The sequence below is a fragment of the Saimiri boliviensis genome, chromosome 4 (assembly GCF_048565385.1).
Source record: "Saimiri boliviensis isolate mSaiBol1 chromosome 4, mSaiBol1.pri, whole genome shotgun sequence".
NCBI classification, from domain to species: Eukaryota; Metazoa; Chordata; class Mammalia; order Primates; family Cebidae; genus Saimiri; species Saimiri boliviensis.
In genome coordinates, this window is record NC_133452.1 from 33327401 (window position 1) to 33339879 (window position 12479).

The following is a 12479-nucleotide window of genomic DNA, read 5'->3' on the forward strand; positions in this document are numbered from 1 at the left end:
GTTTATTCTGATGTGTATAAAAGAGCAAATGAGACTCTGCACTATTTTTGACATTTACAGTTACTTAAATTGCGATAACACAATACCCATAGGCTTGCCCCGTGAAGCAGCTGCTTCCCCGTTAAGTGATGGTCTACAAAAGATTAATAACACCAGTCAGTTTCCCGTATTTTATCTTCTTCACCTCTCTGCAAAAATGGCCTTCAGAAATATGCCCTACCTATTTCCCAATCTTCCCAGGAATTTGTGGCTGGAATACCATTTCCAGTGGAGGGTCCCTGTGTGGTGCTATGCGACCTGCCTTGGCTTCTTGTAGGGTAACCACACCGACTCTACTCTTCCCCTATTTCTTTCAGCAACAGACATAAGTTTCACCACATTCATTCATGACACTTTTTACCACTTAATGGTCAAATAGTTATCTCTTAGTACATGATATGGGTAAGTGGAAGAACCTGACTAGTTACTAAATTATATAGAAGGCAGAGTTCTTAGGATGTCTGTTTTTAATCTGATTTCCTTTTATTTTCTTTAAAATGAAATCCTTTTTAAATTCATTTCCAGCAGGCTTGTTAGCTTTCACTTTTCATTTATACAGAATCCATTGAAGGTAAAGTAGTTCACAGTTGGAAGTTCCGTGTGATATATACTTCAGTGACTTTCCATTGCCTTCATGAAAAAGTTCACACTCTCGGAATTCAAAGAGGCACTGACCTTGGCCTGTTTCTCTTCTCATATTTTCAGCTGCCTCTCTTCCTAAACCTGCTGTTCTGACCAGACAGTCCCAATTGTCTCTCCTGTTTCTTTGCTTTGGTAGTTTTGCTCATGCTCCACCCCAGTAAGGGAACTTCTCCACATTACTCTTTGCTTATCCAGATGCTTTCTGGTCTGCAATCTCTTTGCCCAGGGATTCCTGTTCCTTGTGGCTCCTTCTCACACCACCAAATTCTTGTAACATTATCTAGATTATTTATTTGGTTATTAAACCTTTGTGGTTTATGGGTTTTTTAGAATATTGAATTAGTCTATTGTTGCAATTTCACATATGTGCACGCTGTCTCCTCCAAAGGGTGATAAGCATCTTGAAAGCAGATGCTGTGTCATATGACCTTTGGATTCTTGCTGCATAGCACAGTGTCTGGCCCATGGAGATATTTGTAATCATTTTGTTAAAAAAAAAATTTCTTAACGTTTCTGAGCTTGGGAATACAGTGGTTCTCTTGATAGTGACAAAGAGACTGACATGAGGGGGTTGGCTTTTTTGTGTGAGGATGTTCAAGTGATAGCAGAAATACACAGGTAGATATTGCCTAGAGGCTGAAGATGGGCACTTTATTGAGAGTGCGTATTTATAAATGCATACTCGGCAGTGACTGACGTACAGATAGTATTTCAGGACATAGTGGGAGATGCCTTTTTAAAGAAAGGAGATATTATTGGAAGGATCAGAAGCTCCAGAATATAGTGTAACCTAGAAACATAGGACAAGAAAAGGAAAAAGAAGTGGAAAAAGGAGATACATTATATACCTAATAATTTTACTTCCAGCATCGAGCTCAAAGTGTCTCATGGAGTAGGGTACTGTGTGAATAAATGGAAGTAGGAAGAAAACCGAGGTAGTGTGGGAAATGAAATCTAGGTTTGATGCTAACTCTCATGAGCTTTGATCATTACTACCCAACTTCACTTATAATTATGAGGAATTTAAACTGAAGAGAAATTCTCTATTCTGTGGAATAATCAGAAAAGTCATTAGGAGCGATGCTGTTGCTTTGTTTCTTTCTTGTTCTAATGCTAATTTTATAAACTACATTGGATGAAAGACTTCATACGTATGATTCGAATGTTGCAGTACTCCTAGCAGGTATATTTGAATAAATAAATATGAGGAATAAATATATACAAAATAAAGGACAGCAGTCTCAGGCCTGATATGATAACTCTTTTCTGCACAGATTTACTTAAACTATTAGATTGAAACATACAAAATTGTTAATTTTTAGCCATTTTTTACTACATAGAAGACTGTTTCATGTGGTTCAACCTCTGGTTCTGTGTTCTAGGTCACTCCCCCAAAGCTGTCCTCACAGTGTATTATGTCCGCAAAGGGGCTGTATGCCCACTAAGTCCAGTTGAAGACTGTAGCAGAGAAGCATGTATGCAGTAGTTCCTCCTTGTCCATGATTTCACTTTTTGAGATTTCAGTTACAGTCAGTTGTGGTCCAAAAATATTACATGGAAAATTCCAGAAATAAACAATTCATAAATTTTATGCTGTTCTGAGTAGCGTGATGAAATCCCATGCCCTCCCGCTCTGTCGAGCCTAAGATGAGATGTGAACCATCCCTTTGTCCAGTGAATCCACAGTGTAGTCACTACCCACCTGTCAGTCGCCGAGGAGCTGTTTCAGTTAGTAGATCCAAAATAAAATAGCCTAGATAGGATTTGGTACTACCCATAACTTCAGGCATCCACTGGGGATCTTGAGAACCTGGTAGTTCCCCATGGATAAGGGACTATGCAGAGCTGGGAATTGAGTTTGAGCTTTTGCTGTTTCCCAGCCCACATTCCAGATTTTATTTTATCCTTGTGGATGTCAAGTCCACATATTATTCAGTGAGATTTAAACTCAGGATGGTGCAAAGGTTGTAGTCCTAAGTGTCTCCGAGCAAGTGTTTTGACTGAATTGACAGGTCGTTTATTGGACCAGTTATTTTGAGCAGTTGAGAGAAGACTCTGTATTGGGCCACACAGCCAAAAGTACAAACAAAGCAGTGAGAATACCAAGTCCTTTGTGGGGACAAGTTGCAAGGAATCAGTGAGTGGCAGAGGATGTGAGTTGTACAGGCACATTTGGAGCACTTACTAGAGCTACAGAATTTTCACTAGATGAAGGCTCCAAATGTCTGATGCTTCTATATTTTGTTTCAGAGTATGTTGGAAAGAGTCCCAGGCCACAAGGGTGCTTGTCTGTATTCTTCCTCTTGTTTTTACTTCAACACTCACATGTGACACTAATGGAATAACACTTTCAAGCTAGCAGGACGATCAATGTAGATTTCATAAGGCTAGCAAAGACTTACCGAGCATCGTAGTATATGGCTTAATTTTCTTTTTTCTTTTTAAATGAAAGATGAGAGATTCAAATAAATAATCCTGGAAAGTCATCTGAGTCATTTTAATTTTTTTTCCATGAGAACTTTTATAAGGGTATATGCAATCCTATCTGCTAGTTAATGAGGATTTTCAGGTTTTTAAATTTTGGAAATCAGAAAATGAATAAATTCCTGCTGTCATCATGTTCTTAAGCAATGAAATTCCCTGTACTTTGTTTAAAAAAAAAAAAAACACTTTTATTTTCTCATTGTTATTAATTTTTTTTTTCAAGGCTCACATTTACTTAATAAAATGAAAGGCATAAAATCTTAGAAAACTGTCATCTCCCTAAACCCTGAATCAGAAAGACTAATTACCTCTTCCCAAGCCAGGCCATACCCTAACAATTATACCAATAAGTTCACCCTACCTGAGAGCCCCCAAGAGGTATGATTGTGGCTGAGCTGAAAACCTCTGGAACCAGTGGCTGTCCAGACCTTGCTGCCACATTAATCACTTGCCCCCAGAGTCCCTGTTACCAAGTTAACAGGTTTGCTTTCTCACAAATCCCTGAGGAACTAGAAGCCTAGTTTCCTGTAGAGGGCTAAAAATACTTTCTACTACTTATCATGCCTTGCTGTGGGCCAGGCAGTAAACTACCTTTCTGTACATTATCTCATTTAATTTTTACAGCTCTGAAAGTAGATGGTTTCCCTCTTTACAGATGGGGAAATTACGACTTAGAGAGGTTAAGTGACATGCTGAGGATTCAGCTCGTAAATGGCAGAGCCAGGTTTACTGACTCTAAAACACAGTAACCTGAGTGGGTGCTGTGAGTATGGGATGCTCAGGGCTCCACGGAAGAGCACAGAAGCTGGGAGTAAGGGCTTTGAATACTTGATAAACACCTCCTGTGTGCCAAGGCTTATGGTAGATTTTTAACACATATCTTCTCAGCTAATCCTTCCAACAACTCTGTGAGTTACGCAGTATTACCCCATGTGACCTACTTAGAGAAGCCAAATAACTTCCTGGACTTTCAGCTGGTTTTGTGCCAAGTCTCAAGTTTGAACCCAGGTCTGTCTGTGTCTTTTGCTGTTACAATGTTCACCAAAGAAGTTTTTGAAGAAATGTAGACCCTTAAACAGTAGCGGAAGGGAAAGACTGATAGAAAGGCAGAGAGATGGCCTGAAAACGTTAGACATACATCCAACCTAACAGTTAGGAATTAGCAATGTGTAGTCTTAAACAGCCTGAGAATTTTTAAAAATTATTTTTATTTTACTAAATTTAACCTATTGTTACTAATGCAGAAGGCTTATTGGAAAATAAAATAACATAAAATTAACCTTTCAATTTTACATGAGCACAGAAAAATTTTAAGATGGATTTTACTTTTGTCTGATGGTGAATATGACTCAGAAGGTCTTCTGGGATGGAAATGAATTCCCAACATGCAAACAGATAAAGTGGGCAGATAGGCCTCTGATGTTCACCTAGAATGGATCCAGTAAAAGTTAGATGTAGATAAACTGGAGTGCAAGTAACCAGAACTCCTGTTTAATTGAATGTTTTTTAAGTTGAATTTCAGCATAATAAAGCAAACTACAGCCTCCCTCCAGCACCTCACCCCCAAAAGCATTTATCAGGGCTTATTCAGAAAAGTGGCTTGTACTAACCATGTTGAAGTCTTTTTAATCCCCCTGGTCTGCTGTTACATAATATTTAGTTAGAGTTGATGTTTGTTGTCAGGACCTGGGGCTACTGAGGATACTCAGTAACCCCAAAGAAAGATTAAACTGTATTGAATATACCGAAGCAAGAAAGAAATTAATACATTTGAAATGTATTCTAAGCCAATGGTGCTTTCTAAGAACTCAGATCAAAGACTCGAGGCTGCAGTCGTGCTTCCACGTGGCTGCTTTAGGTGTAAACTGAGGCAGCCACAGGAAAGGCCCTTCATGGCCCCTTGAACGTGCCACTTGTATAACATTGGTCACTCAAGCCGAATTGTTGATTTCTTGTTTATGTGTCCTTCCTACTCCTTGAGGGCACTGGTTGTAACTACTTCACCTTTTCATTTCCTGAATCTAGCCTGAGTACCTGATACAAAGGTTAACAATAAATGTGGAATAGGTAAATGTTTCTGAAGAAATTAAATGTGTCTTTTCTCTTTTGTCTCATTTCTGTAGCGCCTGACAGCTATAAAGTACAAGATAAGAAAAATGCCTCGAACCGCCCTGCCTCTGCAATTTCAGGACAAAATAACAACCACTCAGGAAATAAACCAGGTATGATGCATTTGCATTTACTGTGGGAAAATAAAGGTTATCTTTTATGCCCAAGGCACGCTGACAATTATTAAGATTTAATTTGTTTAAATTCAGTTTCCACAAAACTAGAATTTAGGAGAGCTTGGTTTCAGTCCTGTCATCAAACACACACTCCTGCTGGCTTGTATGATATTAAGTCTGAGAACCTCTCAAAGCCAAGCCTTGGTTTTCTCTCTTTAAAATGTAGGTTCAAACACATGGCCTGCTTACCTCTCAGAGTCATTTTGACAATCAATGATATGGTGTATGTGGATGCCCTCATTTCATGTCAAGCAGTTTAAAGTGGTAATAATTTTACTATTCTGTTTCAAACGATAGGACACAATTTTTTATACCTGTATGTCTAACAGGAATTACTGCATATCTCTTTTGTGACTTTTTCAAAAACTATTTCAAGGAATCTTTACACATAGCAAAGCTTGTATAGAATTATGGTTTTATTTCCCATTCCTTGCAATGATTATATGCCTACACAGTAATTTCATTTAATAGCCTCTGATTCAGATTCCCTTTCATTCAGTGGTACAAAGAAGCAAACAGTCTGTAAATATAATACAAACAATTGAACTGACAATGCAGTTGCTTCCAGATATCCAGTAACCATTGTGTGGCCTGTGGGAGGAATGAATGTACAGTACGATAATAAGAGACAATCAAAGGAAAGGAAAGCAAGCCAAATACCCCACGAGGTTCTTGGAAACCTACTTCATGCTGCATCCAGGACTGAAGTCGCTCAAGCACAGTGAATCAGTGAGAAGAAAGATGGAAATAACTAAGTCTGACCTTATAGAAAACATTGTACTGTGTTTAGTTTTGCGATTTTTTTTTTTCATGTGAAAAAGGTCTTGAACACAACAGATAAATGTGGCTTGTCACGTAGAGGAAAGACAATAAGAAATGTTGTTGAAATACTGCTTAAGCCGCCATTAGTGGAAAATGATGAGCAGTGTCAGAAGAGTTTTAATTAGCAAGCAGAGATTTCCTTAGTCAGCTTGCCTTGTCATTGAGTAATGTATCCATCTGTCTAGCCACCTACCTTCCAGCTACCATCTAATGTTTACTGAGTTCTTCTATGCCTGGAAGCATGAGAGACATACTGTATGAGCAAACAACATGGACCCTGTCCCCATGTAGCTTATTCTAGTGGACCTTTACTTTTGTATTCGAGTATGTCTCCGTGGAGGTAGAAGTTCTTCAGCATGAAAATCACATTTGTTCGGCCGATGGTGGAAATGGACCTGGTAACTGAGTCCCCCTGGCCACCCAGTGCTGCGTGCTGGGCTGAGGTTATGGCACGCTTCGCAGCTGGGCTGGGCACACAGGGCCAGCAGTTGGTGTTGGTCACGTCAGGCAGCACCAAGGTCCCACTGGAAGTGTGGCTGGCCCTTCTTTGATGTTTTACCTGGCTGCGGCCATGTCAGATTTCTATGTTCCTGTCTCTGAAACTCCTGAATACAAGATCCAGTCATCAGGGGGCCCATTTCAGATAACGATGAAGATGGTGTCAAAAATGCTTCTCGTCTGGTTAAAGATTGTGCTCCCAAAGCATTTATAATTTCCTCTAAGTTGGAGACTGACCCCTCCATTGTAATTACTCGAGCTCGGAAGGCTTTGGAAGTTTATCAGCATCAAGCGGTGGTGGCTAATATCCTTGAGTCACGACAGTCCTTTGTGGTTATTATAACCAAAGACTCAGAAACCAAGTTATTGCCGTCAGGGGAAGAAATAGAAAAACACATAGAGATAGAAGAGAAGATAGTGGATAATCTTCAGTCTCAACACACAGCTTCAATATATGACAAAAACTGAAGTAAAAAGCCCTTACAGGATCAAACAGATCCTGTCCAGGGCTCTTACAGATGGTGAAAACTGTAATAAAACCTGCTTTCATATGGACAGAGAAATAAAGGAAATGGAAACGGCAGTGGTATGCAGGCAGACATGGTTTGGTATTTGTCTGTTAATGACACGTGATACGTTCACCTGAATGTCATCTTGATTTTGAAATTGAACAGGAAAACTTTTTCTCACTTTGAAAAAGAAGAGCTTATTGGGAATTATATATTTCTTAAAATACACATGGAGGCCTGGATATCAGCCTTCTTACTATAAAAAGAGGACTATGGATGCATGAAAAGTCAGGCTTTGGAAATCAAATAATTGTTGAGTGCCTATTGTGTGTCAGGCACTGTGCTGAGCCATGAGGATTAAAAAGATGAGTAAACATGTTTTTTAAAAGAAGCCACATATGTTATACAATGAGAATTTAACATAGCTTCATTGTTGGTGCTATATTTCTCTGGTTCTCCCCATCCACCACTGCTTCTAATTTCTACCATTGTTTTTACTGTGTAGTTTATACTTTTATACCATGATAATTCATTTATTCATCTAGTCTTAGCATCATGAAGGTACCTTTATTTTGAGACAGAGTTTCGCTCTTGTTGCCCAGGCTGGAGTGCAATAGCACCATCTCGGCTCCCAGATTCAAGTAATTCTCCTGCCTCAGCCTCCCGAGTAGCTGGGATTACAGGCATGCACCACCACGCCTGGCTAATTTTGTATTTTTCATAGAGACGGGGTTTCTCCATGTTGGTCAGGCTGGTCTCGAACTCCCGACCTCCAGTGATCTGCCCACCTTGGCCTCCCAAAGAGGAATATATTATTAAAAAACATAATCTCTACCCTCCAGTTGACAGTATGATGGATAAACCAATATATGAAGAGGTTGTTCTGACACAGAACTACCAGTGTGATGAGAGATTGCACAGTGTATAGAGATCAGAGGCCGGAAAAATCTCTTCCACCGTAACTGGCCCTCTCCTTATATACAGTCATTTCATTTACATTGCATAAATCAAGTTAAATAGGGAGACATTTCACTTCTGATTTTGTCTTTTGGAGCATCCCTGTGTCTGTTTTCTTGTATATAAAGATAAGCCAACCTCTATAAATGCTCTTGATGCTAAATTTCCTTTCCTCTTTTACCTTCTAGTACTTAAACTCAGTTGAAGACTCTAGAACATCTCTTTGATTTAGAACACATTTATTCATATTCAAGTTGTGCCTTTTATATTTAAAACACATTATGGCTGGCCAGACTCCAGTAGCTCACACCTGTAATCCCAGCACTTTGGGAGGCCAAGGCAAGTGGATAACCTAAGGCCAGGAGTTTGAGACCAGCCTGGCCAACATGGTGAAACCCCATCTCTACTAAAAATACAAAAAATAGCCAGACATGGTAGCATGCCTATAACCGCAGCTACTCGGGTGGCTGAGGCAGGCGAATCACTTGAAGCCAGGGGGCAGAGGTTACAGTGAGCTGACATCCACCACAGCACTTCAGTGTAGGCAACAAAGTGGGACTCCATCTCAAAAAAACAAAAACAAAAAAACAAATTTTAGAAATCCCTTCTGGTGTTTTAGAACTATGAGCGTGTTCCATGTTATGCAGGAAGGACTATTGCTCTCAAATGTGAATACTTGCACCCAGAGCAAAACAGATAGTTTGTACAGTCTGAAGAAGTAGGAGACGGTTCTTCCAAACTCCAAATGATGAGTAGTTTGACTTCCTTAGAAAATGGCATGTTTTCGTGGACCTAAGGAAAGCAGATCCCCAAATTTAATAAAGATCCCCCTGAATTTCTATCTCTTTGCTGTCCCCCAACACAAGTCTTTAAAAGAGCCACTGAAACTTTATTCTGCCTTATTGTTCATAAGTAAATTGCCCTCATAGAGGAGTATGTGACTGATGCTACATTGTGCAGTTCTAGTGACTGTAGCTGCCGTGGGGCGTGGATGGGCACAGGACTGAGTTAGAGATCTGATGTTATGCCCTCAGTCTGACACATATCTGTGCTCTCTTCATTAGTCGTATCTATTTCTCTGAGTTTTTTCATTTGAAAAAAAGGCATAGTAACTCTTCATTGAATGAATAAATGCTTGGCTAACTCATAGGGTTATTGGGAAGTATAAAGTGATAAAATGTGAAAGTGCTTCATAAAATACAAATTGCTAACACAAATACAGAAGTGTATTTACTGTAAAAACACTAGTTGTTACATGTACGGCCTAGTGAATTGTTGAAAAAACCTTATCAACTTTGAGAGCTCTTTAGTAGCATGACCATACTCTCAGATGTGTGCAGAGTAGTCCAGGTTTATGCATGCTGTCACATGAATAGACACAGAATTTTAATGGCACTCCCTTTCACCCTTAACAGTGCCTCAGGTTAGATGTCACCCCACACTGGAAACATTGTAGGTAGGAGGTTGAATTGGAGTGCAACTGCAATCTTACTTAAACCTAAATTCTATTCCTCTTAAGCCCGTTTTCCTTGTGAGAATCAGTAACTTCATTTTATTCTAACCATGTTAGATCCATTAGGAAACAATGTGGAATATACATTATTTTGTTTATTTCAAGACAGGACCCCACTCTGTCGCCCAGGCCGGAGTGCAGTGGTGCTATCATGGCTCCCTGAAGCCTGGATCTCCTAGCTCAAGTAATCCTCTCACCACAGCCTCCTGAGTAGCTGGTACCATAAGTATGTACCATCACTCCTGGCTGATTTTTTAAATTTTTGGTGGAGATGAGGTCTCCCTTTTTCAAATGAGCCTGGGCTAGTCTCAAACTCCTGGACTCAAGCAATCCTCCTGCCTTGGCCTCCCAAAATGTTGGGATTACAGGTGTGAGCCTCTGTGCCTGACCTATACATAATTTTTTTTTCTTGAGACAGTCTTGCTCTGCCGACCATGCTGGAGTGCAGTGGTGTGATCTCAGCTCACTACAACCTCCACCTCCCAGGTTCAAGCGATTCTCCTGCCTCAGCCTCCCAAGTAGCTTGGATTACAGGGCTGTACCATCGCTCCTGGCTAATTTTTGTATTTTTAGTAGAGACAGGGTTTCACCATGTTTCCCAGGCTGGTCTCAAAACTTGACCTCCCAAAGTGCTGGGATTCCAGGTGTGAGCCACTGCGCCTGGCTGACCTATACATAATTTTAAAGTATTTTCTATACCTTAATTTGTTTAAGGGAAAAATAATGTAGGGGTGGAAACGAGAAGGGAGGCAATGAATTATAGAAAATTCACTCCTGGAATTATTTCATTGTACTTTTTTGGAAACCCATCTTTAAAGATAAATTTTTATCAGTTTTTAGTTATATTTAAATTGCTAGCATTTAAATATTTTACTCTGTTATCGGGTACAAGATCATTCTTAGTTTTTCCCATTGGTGCATCTTAATAAAAGTTTAAAGACTCTGGGAGTTAGCTAAAATTGTTCATTGTTTGCTCATTCATTCATTGACTCAACAAATACTTATTGAATATCCTTTTCCGCCAAGTACAACCCTAGGCATTGAGAATGCAGCAGGGAACAAAACAGACAAGTCTCTCCTCCTCCCCAGCCCCATGCCCCGCCATCTTTAATCTGCCACGGGTGTTAATGACATTCTAGCACCCAAGAGACTTTCGTATTAATAGGAACAGAAGGATAGAAACAACCTACACTGAATAACTTTTTCACTCTACAATTCAATATTTTCTAATGCCAGGTCTCCAAACAAACCAAAATCATCTAGTATATCACAACCACTATATATCTTGAACTTTACATTTCTTTACTTCCTCAATTCTATTTCCAGATAGGTAGTAATTATTTTAGCACTCGTGTTGACAGAAAACCAGGAACTATTGCAGTCCTCCTAAGCCTTGGCCTTATTTACAGCATTTAAATGTATAAAAGTTTGCTTTTTTACGTATGAACTTACTAAACAAGATGCAGTTTGTTACATGTGAAGAGTATAATTTTCATATGAAATGATAGCATAGAAATCAGGGAAAAACTAGCACTTCTTGCACTATTTTCAGAATATACATTCAAATATAATGTTCACAGGGAAGCATTATGTTGCATAATTGGGCATTGCCTCATACTGCAGGAGCACCAGTTATTACTATAACTTGGGGCTGTCGGGGTTGGTGTAGGATGCCCGGGGGTGGCAATGTGTCCCATATGTTATTAAAGCCTTCTTTTCAAAATTTGGTATGAAATTTAACATGTACTTGAAAGTAAGCTAGACATGTCACATACGTAATGTTGAAATATTGTCTAACAGAATTTGTCAGTGGAATTTTGAAAGTAATTAAACTGTCTGTTTTACAGACTTTCCATAATGTGCTCATACGGCTTTTACAAAGTTGATTTTCAACTTTTATAATTAAATAAAAGTTTTTATGAAGCTGGGTGTGGCAGCTTATGCCTATAATCCCAGCATTGTGGGAAGCTGAGGCAAGATGATTACTTGAGGTCAGGAGTTCAAGACCAGGCTTAGCAACATAGTGAGACCCCCGCCACCATCTCTACAAATATTTTTTTCTTTTTTCTTTTTTTCCTAGCAAAATGCTTAAATGATGCTGCTGAATATAAAATTAAAAAAAAAAAAAATTGCCGAGACCAGACATGGTGGCTCATGCCTGTAATCCCAGCACTTTGGGAAGCTGAGGCTGGTGGATCATCTGAGGTCAAGAGTTCGAGACCAGCCTGACCAACGTGGTGAAACCCCGTCTCTACTAAAAATACAAAATTAGCCGGGCCTGTTGGCACATACCTGTAATCTCGCTACTTTGGAGACTGAAGCAGGAGAATCACTTAAACGTAGGAGGCAGAGGTTGCAGGGAGCCGAGATCACACCATTGCATTTCAGCCTGGGCAGCAAGAGCAAAGAAACTCTGTCTCATTAAAAAAAAAAAAAAAAAAAAAAAAATTAGCCGAGTGTGGTTGTGCACATCTGTAGTCCCAGATGTAGCAATATTTTATTCTTCAGATTTACTAGATATTTATCAATGTGTATTTTTTCTTTATTTTAATGCACTCTTCATCTCATTTTTTTTAAATCTCATTGTCAGACCCTCCGCCTGTGTTACGTGTTGATGACCGGCAGCGACTGGCCCGGGAGCGACGTGAGGAACGGGAGAAACAGCTAGGTATCCGGGCCCTGTGTTCACAGCCCTGATTTGGATGAACATCACCATAATACCGAGATCTC

The 12479-nt window shown here is 39.6% G+C and overlaps 1 protein-coding gene and 1 pseudogene across 16 annotated transcripts in view; both read left to right on the forward strand.

Annotated features, from left to right (window-relative positions):
- MAP7 (microtubule associated protein 7) overlaps window positions 1-12479 on the forward strand; it is a 193320-nt gene that overhangs the window by 119422 nt on the left and 61419 nt on the right. For all 16 annotated transcript variants that reach the window (XM_039467427.2, XM_039467428.2, XM_039467429.2 and 13 more), the window contains 2 exons: window positions 5289-5387; window positions 12340-12417. In XM_039467427.2, coding sequence (XP_039323361.1) covers window positions 5289-5387; window positions 12340-12417 — 177 coding nt within the window. The remainder of the gene's footprint in view (window positions 1-5288; window positions 5388-12339; window positions 12418-12479) is intronic.
- LOC141584259 (phosphopantothenate--cysteine ligase pseudogene) lies at window positions 5395-12333 on the forward strand (annotated as a pseudogene).